The sequence below is a fragment of the Cyprinus carpio genome, chromosome A5 (genome assembly GCF_018340385.1).
Source record: "Cyprinus carpio isolate SPL01 chromosome A5, ASM1834038v1, whole genome shotgun sequence".
Taxonomy (NCBI): Eukaryota; Metazoa; Chordata; class Actinopteri; order Cypriniformes; family Cyprinidae; genus Cyprinus; species Cyprinus carpio.
In genome coordinates this window covers 35,979,256-35,996,960 of record NC_056576.1, presented here as the reverse complement: position 1 = coordinate 35,996,960, position 17,705 = coordinate 35,979,256, and the positions used below count along the sequence as shown (strand labels likewise).

General features: G+C 39.1%; 3 protein-coding genes across 12 annotated transcripts in view; all 3 read left to right on the top strand.

Annotated features, from left to right (window-relative positions):
* The window catches only part of LOC109057149 (CAP-Gly domain-containing linker protein 1-like), a 41,257-nt gene extending 40,764 nt beyond the window's left edge, over positions 1–493 (top strand). For 5 of the 10 annotated variants that reach the window (XM_042757065.1, XM_042757071.1, XM_042757068.1 and 2 more), the window contains one exon: positions 1–493. This exon is cut by the window's left edge. The gene's annotated coding sequence lies outside the window, so the exon portion shown is untranslated. The other 5 variants (XM_042757072.1, XM_042757070.1, XM_042757069.1 and 2 more) reach the window with 1 other exon arrangement.
* A 392-nt stretch (positions 494–885) lies between these two features.
* LOC109069491 (sororin-like) lies at positions 886–5,062 on the top strand. Its single transcript, XM_042757064.1, has 5 exons — positions 886–1,069; positions 1,149–1,222; positions 1,640–1,702; positions 1,783–2,232; positions 3,322–5,062. Exons 1-5 carry the CDS (start codon positions 1,042–1,044, stop codon positions 3,400–3,402), a joined length of 696 nt encoding a protein of 231 aa, XP_042612998.1. The 5' UTR covers positions 886–1,041; the 3' UTR covers positions 3,403–5,062.
* Positions 5,063–7,135: 2,073 nt separating this feature from the next.
* Positions 7,136–16,890, top strand: LOC109062128. Its single transcript, XM_042757421.1, has 10 exons — positions 7,136–7,216; positions 7,917–8,067; positions 9,181–9,278; positions 9,377–9,985; positions 10,563–12,590; positions 12,707–12,732; positions 12,979–13,140; positions 14,535–14,601; positions 14,727–14,834; positions 15,084–16,890. Exons 1-10 carry the CDS (start codon positions 7,136–7,138, stop codon positions 15,828–15,830), a joined length of 4,077 nt encoding a protein of 1,358 aa, XP_042613355.1. The 3' UTR covers positions 15,831–16,890.
* Positions 16,891–17,705: the final 815 nt, after the last annotated feature.

The window sequence follows — 17,705 nt, the reverse complement described above, 5'->3', positions numbered from 1 at the left end:
GAAAGCACCTTGTAGTGAATGTTCATTCTTCATAAGGTGGTGGATTTATACGCTGGAAGGTCTTTGGTTTCAGGTTTTGGACTTCAGTGCTGACCTCTAGTGGAAGGCCTTTCACACTTCAGCAGAGAAGTATTAATATACAGCCTAAATAATTCTAGAGTTGTGAAAATCTCATCATTTCTAAACAAAAAATAAGTACGTTTCAATCATTTATTATCTTTCAGAATGACTGTTAGTTAAATATTTGCAACTTTTGTCCAAAAAAAACCCCACAGGTAGCCAGCATCGTGCTGTTTTTGTTAGTTTATTACTGTATTGTGATTAAGTTGTGGAGGTCTGGTATGGGTGTTTTTAGTAAAGTTTCCCAGGTGGTGTGTGAGACGTTTATTTGTATAAAGATCAAAGATTTTATGGAAATAAACTTAAAGAAATATATTTTAAGTGCAAAAAATATTCTTTGTTGTGTTGTATGTTCATGCTTATGTTCTGCTTTAAAAAACAAACAAACAAAAATAAAAAAGGTGTGTATGGCCCTAAAGATCATCCTGAACTGTTCGGCTCTTGTCTGAGCCAGACTTTGTGTTTAAAAATGAAACTGTCCTAACAATAAATCACTTTTTTAAAACAAAATCCACTCAAGAAGAATGAATTCACCACCCATTTCTCATGAGTTTTATTCTTTATTGAAACACAGGTAGACCTTCATCTGTACTCTCACTGAAGTACACATCTTTCGCTTGTACTGGAGTAATATTGACCAGCTTTCACTCGAGTACCGGAGGGGTGTACTCTGTTCATAAACGCGCCCCAGAGGAACACACGTGTTTAACACACCGGAAGTAGTTGGTGTAGCTCCACCCCGCGCGGGCGAATTTGAACGAAGAGCAGATTCGTTTACATCCGAAAACAGAGCTTTGTTTCTATGTAACTTCATATAACATTAACAGAACATTTAACGGATTAGTCAGTGTTAGTAAAACAAAGGCGCAGCTCGTGAAGGTCGTTTGTTGTGATCGTGTTAGCTTAGCTTAGCTTAGCAGGATGAGCAAGAGCCGCGCTGGAGGCAGAAGTGAGTGTCTTTACTGCTGATCTCACATGTGATCCGGTAACCAGTGTTTCTGAACGCGTTCTGAACGGTTTGTTCGTAGATTCAGATGGAGCGAGTCCCTCGAGAAGGAGATCCGGCAGGTTATGCGCGAGAGAGCAGTCTCCCGCAGCTGAGGCGAGTTCCGCTCTCGTGGTTTACATGGACACGTGTGACTCTAACGAGGACCAAAACATTGGACTGATGCTGGAGTGTGTGATACTGATGCACTGACATCCTCTAACATGCATTAGATACTGACAGATTACTGAAGTAACTAAATCCCGTTATTATTCAGAGATTAAATGAGGATTAATAAAAGCATATAAAATTGAAATAAGTGTATTTTAGAAGCTGTCGGTATGTTAAATGAATAACACATATTCATGTATAAGAGTAGTTAATTTTTGCTTGTACAGTCAAACCAAGATTTATCAGACACCTCAGGGTTTCTCACATGATGTGAGTGTATTGGCTGTAGTTGAGAGTCATGCAGCAGGTGTGGTTCCTCATCATGGATGTGTCATGTGATGACGTCTCTCTTTCTCTCGTAAGGCTCCACCGGCGGCTGTGAAGCGCTCGATCACTGTCAGGAAAATTGCACCCAGGAAAACCCAGGTCATTCTCACAAGCTCTTCCTGGTATCATGGCTGTGTGTTGTGTTTTGGGCTGTTCCTCACACGTGTGATGTTCTGTAGGCGCTGTGTGACAGTAACAAGGAGAATCTGGACGGATCGTCTGAAGTCGTGACGTCGTCTCCAGCTGTAGCAGCAGTCCTCTCGGCCATCCGGCCTCTGTCTCCGTCTGCTCTGCCCAAAGAGCCGGAGCAGGACCCCGTGTGGCCCCAGAAAGTGCGGCGCTCCTACAGTCGCCTGAGTGCGGGGGACCGGTCCCTCGAAAGCCCCAGATCCCATCCTGCACCTTCCACTTCTCCCAACACCCGAGAGACGCTGTTTGGTTTCGAGAGGCTCTGGACGCCGGAGGTGATGCGTGCAGCGGAGAGATCTGGACTGGCTCCTCTGGGCTCCCTCTTCAACATCTCCGCTGCTGATGACAGCGCGTCCAACCCTCCAGAGATCGACCCCAACATCCCCGGCGTGTGTCTGGGGAAGAAGACGGCCAGGAGGAGGCGCGTGCAGCAGATAACGGTGAGAGCGAGTCGGGAAGGACATGGTTTAAAGGTGAAGTGTGTATGCTCTTAAAGGAATAGTTGAACATTTTCTGAAAATTTACACACACCTTCAGTTCATCAGAGATCAAGATGAGTTTGTTTCTTCATCAGGTTTGTAGAAATGTAGCACTGCATCAGTGTCTCAGCAATGGATGCTCTGCAGTGAATGGGTGCCGTCAGAATGAGAGTCCAAACAGCTGATAAAAACATCACAATAATCTACAAGTAATCCACAGCACTCCAGTCCATCAGTTAACATCTGGAGAAGACAAAAGCTGAAACACATCCAGCATTAAGATGCTTTTAACTCAAAAAATCCATAATAACACTTCCTCCAGTGAAAAAGTGCATCTCCTGTTGTCTCTCACATCACAATCTGTTTAAACAGTGTTTGATCTGTGCAGAGTTCTCTCCAATGAGATGATATTATCACTGCAGAAATCAATATCATGGATTATGGACTCCAAGTTAAAAGCGTCTTAATGCTGGATGTGTTTCATCTTTTGTCTTCTCCAGATGTTCACTGATGGACTGGAGTGCTGTGGATTACTTGTGGATTATTGTGATGTTTTTATCAGCTGTTTGGACTCTCATTCTGACGGCACCCATTCACTGCAGAGCATCCATTGCTGAGACACTGATGCAATGCTACATTTCTACAAACCTGATGAAGAAACAAACTCATCCTGATCTCAGATGATCTGAGGGTGAAAAAATGCTTAGCAAATGATCATTTTTAAAATGCTGATTTAAAAAAAAAAAAATGTAAAGGTATTTTAAAATGAACATTTCCAAATCAGGGACACTTTTCGCAGTGATGCTCTAAAGAGCCTCTTTTGCTTCCTCAAAGAAGCTCTCAGTCAGCAGTTCTGTTTCTGCGTGTGAAGAGCACTGAATCCTGTAAAGAGCCTGCAGAGCAGTGGAGAGTTTTCCTGGATGTCAGTCTCTTGATGGAAGCACACACTGTCACTTCTACTTCACCCAACAGAATCACAGAAATGCAGGGCTCTCTTTATAAACGCTTGTCTGTTGTTCTGATCGGCTGTGATTTCTCCTGCTCTTTCAGAAGTCGGAGCTGGACGTTCTTGCTGCGGAGATGAATGCAGAGTTTGAGGAAGCGGAAAGTTTTGAACTGTTTGTTGAATAAAGAGCCACACGCTCTGGACGTTTTCAGCACACGTCATACTTCTCAGCTTACTGCTTGGTTATTATCCATCACGTTTACTGCCCTTAAACCTAAACCTTACTTGACTGGAAGCTTGTTTCTAGAGTTTGGTTGTTCTGATATAATTTGATTTTCACAACACTACAATCATCAATAATTCTCAGAGATTTCACTGATGAAAAAACCTGGTGGTCTTTCTGTGTGTGTTTTTTTTTTTTCTTCCGTCTTCCGTATTTGATTTATCAGTTTGGTTAAAATCATTTACCCCAAATCTCACGGCAGATCTTTTGTGTTTACTACACAACTGTAGTGTCCTAATGTCTGAGGAAACAGTGTTTTAAAGCAGTAGCCTGTCAGAGCTGAAAGTGTGCATGCTGTTGTAAAAACGTTTCAAGTATATCACAGACAAGTCAGTCGTACTACATTTACATTCATACGCTCTGTCTGGCTTAATTACATACTGTTTAAAAAGAGACTGATTCTGGACTTTTTGATTTCTCAGTTAGTTGCGCTGTAGATGTTTAGATGTGTTTATATCAGTGGTTGTCACTGTCCTCAGCACTAGCGCGAGCGCTTGATCTTCAGTGTTCAGGTGTTGTTCCAGAGCGTGTGTGGTGTGGTCCGCTCTCAACACCGTCACCAGCCTGAAATAAGATCTGTAGACGTGACACGGTTAAACCCACCTCGCTGACTTCCCTTTTTATATATAAATGTAGCCTTATTTAACATCGTCTTCTTTGTCCAGTCCTTTATGTAATGAGAAGTAACCATTTTTTTTTATTTTTTCATTAAATTGAAGCGCTTCCTAATTTCCTGTTTTGTTTTCCAGAATGTAAATTAACCCTGTAAAGCCTGAGGTAATTGTAAAAAAAAGAAAAATTACAAAATATACAAAAGATACAGTTTTTTTTTTAAACAAATGCAACCGTTTATTGAGACTAGACAAAATGCAAAGCAAAAGAAAAGAATTGCATGTTTTTTTTTTTTGTTTTTTTTTTAATCAGTCATGGATGTATATAAATATGCAACATAAAAGTTATTTTTACATCTGCTTAATAAAAATCAGTAAAGTAACCACAGGCATTTTAACAATTATAACTTTACCATATCCGTTTCCTTTCTAAATGAATGCAGCAGATGACGGAGACGTGCTGTAGATTGTGTGCAACAGGGTTTTCAGCAAAGGTGTGCTGATTTGGAGGGAGGCAGTGCGTTGACACACGGTCATGTCCCGTCTGAGTCTGCTGTTGTATAATGAGAGGAAAGTCCCTGCGTGGCTTTCACTCGGGCTCAGCTGGGGTCAGCTCTGCGTCTCTCTGGTCTCTTTCTGAAGGTTAAATGTCGTTGTGGTTTGACATTGATTATAGCTGGGTCTCTGAGCACTGTTACATAACTGATCATTGATTGTTTCTAGCATGGAATGGAACGAACTAAATAATACATACCCACAAACCCCGGAGATCCCGTTTCTGCCCCGAAGCAGGTGTTGCTGCTTCTCATGTAAAAAAGGTACAAGTGGCTCTTATGAATATGATCACAACTACCTCACAGTCGAATATTTAGAATAAAACACAACCTCAAGTGCCTTAGTTGAGCAAAAGATTCGAAGCTGTGCTGTTTTGGAATACAGTCCCAAAATAAATCACATTGTTAGGCGTGACCTCGGTTGTTATAAACAAAATAAATCATGGATAACATTCAAAATGGTTTTTGATGACATATTTCAGCTCCCTAGCTCTCCTAGTGTTCTCATGAGAGTGTTTCTTGTTAGTTGAAGACTTCATATTTGGATTCTCTATGAAATACAGTATACATGATAAACATTGTCTGGATTGCCTTTTGTAATGTTATTCTGAAATATAGTTGTATTATTACTTGTATACCCTAACTATAGATTTACAGTATATACTGTACTAACTATATATTATATAATAATAAAAATAATAATAAAAATTATTAAAAATAATAAATAAAATAAAAAAATACAAAAACACAGTATAATAAAATATTATAGAAATCAACCAAATTACAAAATAATAAAAATACAGTGAAATACTGCTGTACAGTATTATTCTGTACTCTGTAAAGCGCTGAACACTTGTGAATCAGACATATATTATCACAGCTGTTATTCTTATTAAGTTTTTATTTCATAAAGCTTCATGGTTTTTGTTAGTTTTATGGCGTCAGGATGTGTCACGTTGTTGAACAGTGGCGAGGGCAAACATGTGCCTGTGAACGTGTTTTATGATTAACGTTGTAAATTCAAATTGATTCTCAATGATTCCGTCCTCCATCAGCCTCGCTGCATTAACACATGCATCAACAGTGATGACAGATACAAGCAAAGGAAACTATGGACCATAGTGCAATACGTTCTGTGTCAATTTACTAATTTATCAGTGTTTTATTAAAATGACAAGACCGCGTGCAAGGTCAAAATTAAAAGATGAGACTGTTACTTGGTGAAAATTCCACTTTTTTGAAAAACATATTTACAGTTGTGGTCAAAAGTTTACATACACCTTGCAGTATCTGCAAAATGTGAATTATTTTACCAAAATGAGAGGGATCACAGAGACGTTTACACATAGTCCACAGGAGAAAATATGACCCCGTTCAAAAGTTTACATACGCTTGACTCTTAACACTGTGTTGTTATCTGAATGATCCACAGCTGTGTGTTTGTGTTTAGTGATAGTTGTTCGTGAGTCTCTTCTGAACAGTTAAACTGCCCGCTGTTCTTCAGAAAAGTCCTTCAGCGCTCACTAATTCTTTGTTTTCTTAGCATCTTTTGTGTATTTGAACCCTTTCCAACATTGACTGTATGATTTTGAGATCCATCTTTTCACACTGAGGACAACTGCGGGACTCAAACACAACTATTACAGAAGGTTCAAACACTCACTGATGCTCCAGAAGATAAGACAAAACTTTTTGAATTTGAAGATCAGGGTAAATTGAACTTATTTTGTCTTCTGGGAAACATGTAAGTATCTTCTGTAGCTTCTGAAGCGCAGTTCAAAAGTTTTCAGCCCCTGCTCTTAATGAATGGTTCTTCCTTCTGGAGCATCAGTGAATGTTCGAACCTTCTGTAATAGTTGCAAATGAGTCCCTCAGTTGTCTCATCTCATATCTCATAATCTCATAATCATACAGTCACTGCTGGAAAGGGTTAAAAAGATTCTGGAAAACCAAAGAATTAGTGGGAGCTGAAGGATTTTTCTGAAGAACAGAGTTCAGTTTAACTGTTCAGGACAAACAAGGGACTCATGAACAACCATCACAAAATAAAAAAGAATAAAAAAAACAGTTGTGGATCATCCAGATATCAAGACACTATTAAGAATCAAGGGGATGTAAACTTTTGAACAGGGTCATTTTTATAAATTCAGATATTATTTTGTCTTGTGGACTATATGTAAACATCTCTTATGTGAAATATCTTATTCAGGTCTGGACTAAATATACATTTTGTATATTATGCAAATTTGTATAACAATAACATGCATTTTGTATGATCCCTCTTATTTTGGTAAAATAATCAACATTTTGCAGATTCTGTACATCTCTAAAGTCTTAAAAAGATAATTATGCAGCTTATTTCATCTGATGCCCCCCAAAATTAAAAGAAGTAGCAACTAGTGCCTTCCATGGAAAATAATCTCCCCTTCAAAGTGAATTGATGTTATTGTCATTGCTGTACAAATTTGCCATGGGCACTTCAGACAGTGGGACAGGAATTATTGACATCTGGTGCTCAGACTGTGCTGATGGCTGCTGGAAAATCAGCCCGGTCAGATAAAGGGGCCGGACAGACATGCATAGAAAAGTTGTGAAAATACCAGAGCTCTCATCATCTCTCTCGAAGCCTTCAAGTACGCAACATTTGTTTGCTGTGGCTTATAATTTTCATTTGTTTGGAATTAAGAGTTGTAATTGTGTTTTTAAATTGATATCACACTTTTTTTTTTCCTTGATCCCTTGAGGAAGTCTGGCTTCTTTGTTGGCATTTTTGATCATTTTACGGTAAGATATTGCAATATCACAATATCTAACTTATTAGCTAACTTAAAATGACTTATTAAAATAACTTAAAAGCTAACTTGTAACAGTTTTTATTTTATGTTAATTAAAGAGAGAGAGAAAAGAGAGCTATGTATTACAATTTTATTTGACACATTCATTAAGTATTTTCTTTTAATTCCTGTCTATTCTTCTTATTTAAGATAAGTATACTGTGTTATAGTAACCCATTTGTTTAAATCATCTAAATGCCAGTTATATTGATATTCTAATAGTTTTAATATGTTTGTAGCTTTGTAACTAACAATATATGTTTTTACATTTTAAATTACACTACCAAACCTTTACCGTATCTGTTATGTATTCCCACAGTACTTCCCATTACACTTTTGGATGATTTGTTGCTCGGAAATCAACTAAAAGTTTTACAAAGCAAGAACAATTTAATTAAATTAAATTGTCTTTCTGAGGAGAAGCAAGAACACAGACAATGGCTCATAATCAGATACATCACCATAGTCAACACCATCATCATCCTCACCATCAGCGTCGCCACTCATCTCATCGTCACCATCAACACCAACGTGGTGCACACCTTCCAGAGGAACATGAGGATAAGAGGTGATAAAAATATAGGACATGTATTTGTAAAAAAAAAAAAAAAAAAAAAGAAACATTAATAAAACATTCGTTAAAATGTATGCGTAAATATGCATACTGTATATACATGTTGTTATCTTGAAGCAAAAAAAAAAAAAACTTAGAAACATAAACAATTATTTTCTTAAGAAAATGTGTGTTGTTGCTAAGCAGTTGTTTGCTATGGTTTTGTGAGTAGTTCCTCGTGCTTTGCTAGATTGTTGCTATATGGTTTTTCTGAGTGGTTGTTGACAAGCCCAAGTCAAAATAAACCACCTGCAAGTTTTTATGCTATTCAAGCCACATGGCTTTATGTGTAGTTCATGTCTATGCAACCCCTCTGGTTCTACTCGTCCTGCTCCGAGTGGGATTCAAACAATTATTTCTGGCATGGGAGGCGGGTGCACTAACAAGGACGCTAAAGACAGCAACCACTAGCCTTAGTTGCTACTGCACCTCTAAAGATCAGTGGTGTGAAGTTTACCTGCAAAGCTCTTTCTACCTGGCCTCTGTTACACTCACACCACTAAACCTCACACCAACTTAACCCCTCTGGTTCTACTTTACCCTCTCTAAGTGGAATTCGAACCAGCATTTCCAGCATGGGAGGCAGGTACACTAACAAGGACACTAAAGACTGCAACCTTTAGTGTCTTTTGTTAGCATGCCTCTTGAGATCAGGGGAGTGAAGTTTACCTGCCACAGCTCTTACTAGATGCATGGCCTCCATTACACTCACCCCTTTAAACCTCACTTCCATCCGGGTCACGGCACCAACGTAACCCCTCCGGATCTACTTGACCCTCTCTAGGCAGGATTCGAACTGCCGTTTCTGGCAAGGGAGGTGGGGGCACTATAAGGACACAAAAGCCTGCAGACTCTAGTGTCAGTTGCTAGTGCACCCCTTGAGATCAGGGGAGGGAGGTTTACCTGCTCAGCTCTTAACTGGTCTCCATTATATCTACAGCATAAATGGTGTTGGATGAATTTATACTTAAATAAGTAATGGGTTTTTAGTGAGTAATAGTAATAGTAACTAATAAATAGTGCCTCAGTAAGAACCACTAATTATTTTTTCTTCACTTTTATCTATAGTACTTCAGATGCCAGCAGTGGTCGCCATCACATTCATGAGCATTATAACCATCATCACCCCCAAGCTGATAGCCATCATCATCATCATTATCCACAACGTCAGGATAAACGTCACACACCGAAAAAGAAAACTCACTCTAAATGTTCAGTCACTTCCTCAAACTCTTCTGGATCTTCCTCTAGTTCCTTGTCAAAGACTTCATCAAGCTCATCCAGTTCTGAATCCTCTTCCTCCTCCAATTCCTCTTCATCTTCTTCCTCCAAATCATATTTATCCAATTCCAGCTTTTCTTCTTCCTCTTCCTCTGGTTCACGTTCTTCTTGGTCTTCTGAAAGCAGTCTGGAAAATGCTCCTTTGCCTGTTGAGTCCAAGCGAGCTATTCAACGTTCAAAGCAGTCACAATCATGTATGGATATCAGCAGAGGACGGAGAACCTTTGAAGATGATGAGGATGATGCAGATACAATGCCTTTATTGGATGCTGATGACCAACTGAAGAAGTCCACAAGCCTGGAAAAGAACCTGACTGTCAAAGAAAAAAGTGGAGGAACTGCCAAGAAGACTGCAACCAATTCTCAACAGAAGAATGAAAAGGGCAATAAGGGGCAACAACACAATCATGCTAAAGGGGCTGCAAACATAAGAAAGACCAAGTCTATGGAGGTTCTGTCGAGGCAAACAGGTCATGCTGGTGTTGGAGACTTGGATGAGAAGGGGCGGGAAAAAAAGAAGCAAGAGCCTCATAAGAACTTTGTGAAGGAGAAGATGAAGTTTTCTGCCTTTCTGAATGAAATCACAAGGCAGGTGCTTAGCCCATCAAGACTTACATCCCTTGGGGTAACAGATGTTCATAGGCCCTTGAGCCCTGGTCAAACTTCAACATCTCCAAAGACATCGTCTCCAAAGCCTGAACATAAAAGAGAAAAGGCATCAAAAATTACCAGAAGCCGGAAGGGAAGCAGTGCCAGATCCATAACATCAACTGCTAATTCCCATGTCAGCAAATACTCGCACTCCAGTAAGCATTCTCACTCAAGTAAGCGCTCCCATTCCAGACGACAATCACAATCCAGCAAGACCCCCCGCTCCAACAAGCATTCAAATCCTGAAAGGGACCTCATCTATCAGCAACAGCATCAGGCTGTTCCCAGGCATCGATGTGACAGTACAAAAAGTGATACAAGCTGTACTAGTTCTTCTTCAAAAGGTCTCTCATCTGTGACTGAACATGGCCACAAAAGTCAGAAAAAGCACCAAATTGCCCCCAAAGAACAGCATTTTAATTCACTGAATCATCGATCTTCACACCACAAATCATCTCCATCACACCACCATTACAATAAAGACTATCATAGCCCGCCTTCATGTCCTTGTTCTCCAGAATCTGAAAACTGGCATCATGCCCATCCAGAATCCCATCACCATCATGCCCATCCAGAATCCCATCACCATCATGCCCATCCAGAATCTCATGACCATCATGCCCATCCAGAATCTCATGACCATCATGCCCATCCAGAATCTCATGACCATCATGCCCATCCAGAATCACATCACCATCATTCTCATCCAGAATCTCATGACCATCATGCCCATCCAAAATCCCATCACCATCATGCCCACCCTGAATCCCTTCACCATCATGCCCATCCAGAATCTCATGACCATCATGCCCAACCAGAATCTCATGACCATCATTCTCATCCAGAATCCCATCACCATTATGCCCATCCAGAATCTCATGACCATCATTCTCATCCAGAATCCCATCACCATCATGCCCATCCAGAATCCCATCACCATCATGCCCACCCTGAATCCCTTCACCATCATGCCCATCCAGAATCTCATGACCATCATGCCCAACCAGAATCTCATGACCATCATTCTCATCCAGAATCCCCCCACCATTATGCCCATCCAGTCTCATGACCATCATTCTCATCCAGAATCCCATCACCATCATGCCCATCCAGAATCCCATCACCATCATGCCCATCCAGAATCCCATCACCATCATTCACCATCACATCACCATCATGAAACTCATCGTAGCCCATCACCACACCATCACTCTCTTCATTCAGATTCCCACCACCATTCACCTTCTCCATCACATAACCGTCATGGAACTCATCGTAGCCCATCACCACAACATCACTCTCTTCATTCAGATTCCCACCACCATTCACCTTCTCCATCACATAACCGTCATGGATCTTTCCGCAGTCCAACACATTCTTCTAAATCAGGGACTCACCATCATCCAGAAGCTCACTGCTATCCTTCTCACGCGGAATCAAACCACCATCATGATTCACCTTCACCACCACATCACCACCATGGAAGTCACCACACCTCATCTTCACACCATCATTCCACCCATTCAGAAACTTCCCACCATCATTCCCATCCAAAATCTCATCACTATGACTCACCTCCTCCTCCTGTCCACCACCATGGAGAACACCATGGTAGTATATCTCATCTTTCTACAGACTCAGAAACACACCATCAGCAACACCATTATTCTGAATCCTCTCATCCCAAGGCTCACCATCGCCATCATCATTCCCATCCTAATCACTCACCCAACCCTGATCATCACCATCACACTTCAGTTTCAGAGCCAGAGAACAGTAATTTCCACGATGATTCCCACTCTGAAACTCACCAATATTCTCATTCACGTGATACATCCCCTACACCTGAACACCATTATCATTCTTCTCATACTGACACTCAACATAATCCTCATCACCATCACTTGTCTGACACTCAGCCAAAAATCCCTGTACGCTCTAATTCACCCCATCTTTATGAAAATCATCCCAACTCACATTCAGAGTCCACAAATCACGTCACGTCACGTTTTAAAGGTCACCTTTCCAATTTGGACTTCCACCATCAAAGTGATCATAATTCTCCGGAACATCACCCTCACCATTTCCACTCAGGAAGTCATGATAACCCCCCTGTTGAATCAGATCATTACCATCACCACAAGTCTCAGGAATCCCACCATTATTCCCATTCAAATGCCCCTCACCAATCCAGTGCAGAGACTAACCAGCCTCCACATCATGAGCATTCAAAATCTCATCATCATTCCCAACCAGAGTCCCACCATCATCATTCCAAAGATCGCCATCATCACCATGACCATCCAGACTCGGATAATCAGCATTCCCATACAGGACACCACCACTTTCATACAGAATCAAACCACTATCATTCCCACTTCAAAGAGGATCATCACAATGATGATCACCCAAGCCATCTTCGCCACTCTCCAGTGGGCCAGCGGTCTACTTCTCCACATTCTAACAAGTCAGATTCATCTGTAAACTCCACTATCCAGGACGATCAATCCACAGTGAGCTACCAAGAGTCATCCTCCTTCCCAAAGGTGAGTATTTTTTTCTTAAATGTTGAAGCAGAGTAAAAATATACATATTTATATAAACTGATTATTATTTGTTGTTGATGTTTTCCACATTTGCCTCTGCTTTCATGTTTGCATAGGAAAAGGATTCATTGGAGAGGTTAACGTGAGTTTTTTGTTTACTGTTGCATTCTTTTTTTGCATGCTGCCTGCTAAAGTACTAATTGCCTTAACTTTGGTTCTGGAAATGGCTTTTCGGCTTCGTCAGGATGCTACTGAAACAATATGCTTCCCAAATGATCCCCTCTTGGCATGTCATCGCTCATAAAAGCATTGTGTATCTTATAGCCTGTGTGTGGTTGTTTTCTTGGAGGTGTGCTTGATGGACTGTCTGTCTGTTTAATCCATCCAGGATGTTACAGGAGCAGAATGAGAATCTCCACCACAGCTTGCTGCAGACCACTATGCAAATGAAATGCATGGGAGCTGAGTTTAAAACCGGACACCAACTCCTTGAATCTGAGTTACAAAGAACTCGCATTGAGCTTAGCAGCTTAATGGAGCAATTCACAAGGTGAGACACAAGACTAAACTGCACTGTGCTATATTCTATTTTATTCTATTCTATACTATTCTATTCTATTCTATTCTATTCTATTGGATTAATATATAATGCATGCACATAAAATAGACCAGTTAAAAATGCTGTTTTTAGCAGGATTTGAGCTAAAACCTTCAGCCTTGTTTAACATCAGACAGAGTTTGTGTTTTTGAGGACAGTGTACATGCTCCGACATGCACTATATACATATGCTTACACTACATTTACAGTACTTTTACTCATTTAGTCAACCCTACATTTAACAATGAATACATTTTTATAAGAGATATATAAGAGGGCAGACTTGACCGTGCTGAATTTGATGACAAACCATTTTTAAGACATTTAACAACAAATCTGTTTCTTTAGCTTTTGATGGTTTTATATAAGATTTCCTCTAACAAGAGAAACAGCACAGCAGATTTCACTTTTTTTCATCTGAGCTAATCCATACTACCCTCGTAAAACGTAGTGAGCACTTGTAGTGTACATCAGATTCTAAAAGTGCATTTTACTTAAAAATCTTTACTTGCAGATAATATATTAATGAAATAAAAAACCACTTAAGTGTACTTAAAGACAGACTATTTAATGTGTCTCAACAAACCTACACTTTTAAAAAGTACACTTTGTAATAATGTCAAATTGAAAGTTTTACTTTAAAGTACATTTTCAATTCATTATATTTTAATAATATGTTGTTGTTCTTTAAAGAAGTGCAATTATTTGGATGTGATACTGAAGCACATGTAAATTGATTATCATTTTTATTGTAGTGTTATTTGGTGTTACATTTAGATAAAAAATATTATTTAAATGTACAAAATTCCAACTTACAAATTTGTAATTGCAAAAATGTTTAAATACATGATATATTATTAATTATTAAATGACACCTAAAGATGTAATCAAGTCCTACTTAAGTACCAGAAAACACTCATGGCATTTAATAAAAATATAAATGTTAATACGTTTTCCTTTAATTGCAATTAATTAATTAACATAGATTAAAACACCATAGTAAGTTTTAATGGACTTTTATTCTTTTAAAGTTAATAATTTTTGTAAGGAATAATCTTTTCAAAATTTGACTGAAGTGTACTTATGTTTTTTAAGGATGAGTGAGTTATTTAGCCTTTGGCTCTCTGTTCTACCAGAGCAGCATACAACCTTTAGAAAGGTGACTGTAATGTTATTTCTGTTTTTAAGACAAATTGTATATATTTGTCGTTATACAAAATAAAATCTGCACCAACCAATCACTGAGTTGCTCTAATTTAGTGCAACCCAGAATAAAAAAAATGTTTTTATTTTTTTATTTTTTAAGAATTCATGTGAATATATCATATGGGTTTCTGTTTCACCAGACTTCAGGACAACTACTCCTGCACACAACAAACCAACCACCTTCTGGAGAAAAAACTGCATTGTGTGGTAAAGCCCAATTTAACCCTTCATTTAGTCCCATTTAATGCCATTTATTTAAAATTCACAACAAATTCTGTTTGTTTTAAATATGACTTTTTGACTTTACTGTCTGTTTTGTTACTTCAATCTAGTCTCAAAGTATGGATGGAGAGCGAGAGCAACTGAACGAGCGGATCTCAGAGCTCACAGAACATCTGTCTGCAGCCAAGACGACCATCCACAGTCTAGAGACCATGAATGTGAGAGCTTGAGTCTGTTAGCAATATTCACATTTATGTAGATGCTCCTTCGTACTACTTAGTTACTTACGGTATTTCCATTCAAATATCAAGATGATGAATATAAGAGGCTAACATTTCATCTCATGAGTCAAATGCATTGTATTACATAAAGTCTTATGTGCAGGGATTAGTTCATTCATGCTTTTTCCAAATATGTGTCCATTCAGAACGAGTTGGCTTGATTTAATGATGTTCCTGTGTTCTCAGGTCACATCAATGCTACAGGATGCCCTGGAGAAACATCTGAAGTCTGATGATCCCATAACACACCCACTTCCAGGCGCAACTCCTCCAGCTCCCTTCATGGACAGTGAGCTTTATGAGAAAGTCTCCATGCATGCCGATGACCAGTCGCTGGGAACCCTCCCAGAGGAGGAGGAATCCGATTGGTCAGAAATGGGAGAGGAGGCACAACACTTCGCCCCGAGGGTGAATCGTGCAGACGCTCCGTATTTCCAGTGGCAGCAGAGGCAAGGCATCTGGGGGATGGAGGACACGGAGAGCGAGTCCGGGGGTGAGGAGAGCAAACCTCATCAAGCTCATCACGGCCTACAGATACCGCATCTCAAGTTCACCGTCCACCCCGAAACCCTGCCGGTTCCCATCGAGGATGCCAGCCTGGCCCGCTTCAAGCAGAGTCCCGAAGGTCCAGCACGCGACGTGTACCGGATCACAGAGGTGCGTGACCTGGGCTGCCCCATCCGCACGCTCTCCGCTAGCCTGGAGGACATCCACTCCACCGGACACCTGAAGCAGCAGCAGGATCACCTCGTCCAGCTGAGGAGCAATAAATCCATGATGGACCTGCACCTGTCACAAGTGTCTCACGCAGACGAGATCGTGAGTGACTGGAGAGAAGCGAACAGAGAGGACAGAAGCGGGATGATTGGTCTGGAGTCTGCTCAGAAAATGCTCAACCACTTCATTCATGAAGGGGAGAGCACACACCTGTGACTAACACCTGGCACATGCTAGAACGGGGAATGCTCGTTATATATTGATTATTGTAGTAAATATTAGTGATGAAGTACAGGTTAACCAGTCTGGCAACTTGCATTTTATCACTGATGCAAGAAAACAGAGAGGGAAAATCATAATGTGTTTATTTTTAATCAGATGTCGAGATTTTGTGAAATCCCACCGGCTATTAAATTGGGAATAATTAATTTTTAATGTCATGGAAAGTCACCAACATGCTCTATCTCTAAACAACGACTGACTGGCATCACTTGCTAATAATTCTAATGACAATCATAGCCGAATGCCTATTTATGCATAGTTTTAGGCTACTCTATAGAAAAAACGTATAATATTTAATGTAGAAATTTAATGCTGGTTGATGTTTGTTAGGGAAAAAATAGATTTGAAAACGAATTATTAGCAATGGGATATGTCAAAAAAAAAAAAAAAAAAAAAGTCTGTAAAATGGACTGTCAATGCTATTTCATTAAAGTGGGTTCTGTTTAGTTTAGGATCACAGTGATAGATATTTGTCTCCGAGGACAAAAGATGATCAAATAGTGAACAAAAGCTACTAAAACCTGCTCGTTAGATATTTATTCATATTTATTTAATACACATTTTAATTCTAATGCTTTAGGTGCACACGCTAATGTGTTTGTAATTCTTCTAATACTCTTACTTCTTCATTTTACTCTTTACAGTATTTCTATATTAGCTTTATTTGTGTATGAGAACCATGCAGCACCAAGAAGAAGAAGAAGAAGTAAACCTCTGTTGAAGTATAACTATACATGCTGTAGTTAAAGGAGAGAATCGGGAGTGAAAAACAAAGGAGAGCCTCTATAAGATGATATAAATCTTCATGTGTAGTTGTGTTTTGTGTGAAAGATTAAGTGACAGATAATAGGAAAAACATCACCCGTGTGATATATACATAGCTGATCCCATATGTTTTCTCAATAGATAAATGCGAATGCATTTAAAATGTAATAACTATGTAATAACTGTCTGTATTTCATGCTATTCTGTAGTTATACGAGTGACAATATAATAGAAGATTAAATAAAAAGCACATTACATTCTTTTGACAAACTGCAGGATGCTGTAGAATGTCATTTTGATTTTGAATTATTATTATTATTAATATTTTTTTTTGAAGTAGTGGTACGCCAGCTTGTAAAATGCCTCTTTCTTGCTGTTGATGTTTGTATTAAAGTCTGTAATTATTTGCATGTTAAAATAAATAAAAGTAGAACAAACATTAATGTTGGGAGTTTCTAATATTTAAAGGAGAACATTTTAATGTGCATTACATGCAGTTCTTTTAAAGTATTTAGATACGATTTCACCTAAATACTAAATACCTGACAATTAAGATAACTCCATAACTAATGGAGAAGAAAGCTGAAATACTATCTATCATGTAGTCCGTGGTTAACCTTTGTAGTTGATTTTATTTTACTCTGCAGTGTAAACAAATAATTGATAAAAAGTAAAAATATAACATGTAGACTCCCAATTAATAAGTCATAGAAGCTGCATCCATAAAATTAAAAACTATAATGTTGTTTAAAATAATAAACTTGCAGTACATGGAGTGTTGCACGTCACACCACGGAACATTAAATTATTCACATCGCTACAAATATTTAATATCAACTAACTAGTGATTTAAATAAAACTGAAATTAAATCAAAAGCCAATGACATCTCGGCAAAGTTCAAAAACACATTTTACATCCATCTCACAATGGTCTGCAAAAGACTATATTCAGTGAGAAAGCGGAGACTTGATATTATATTACATTATTATAAATGACCTGACCTAACCCTATTATTATCCTAAGGTTCTCATAAAGGTTGTTGA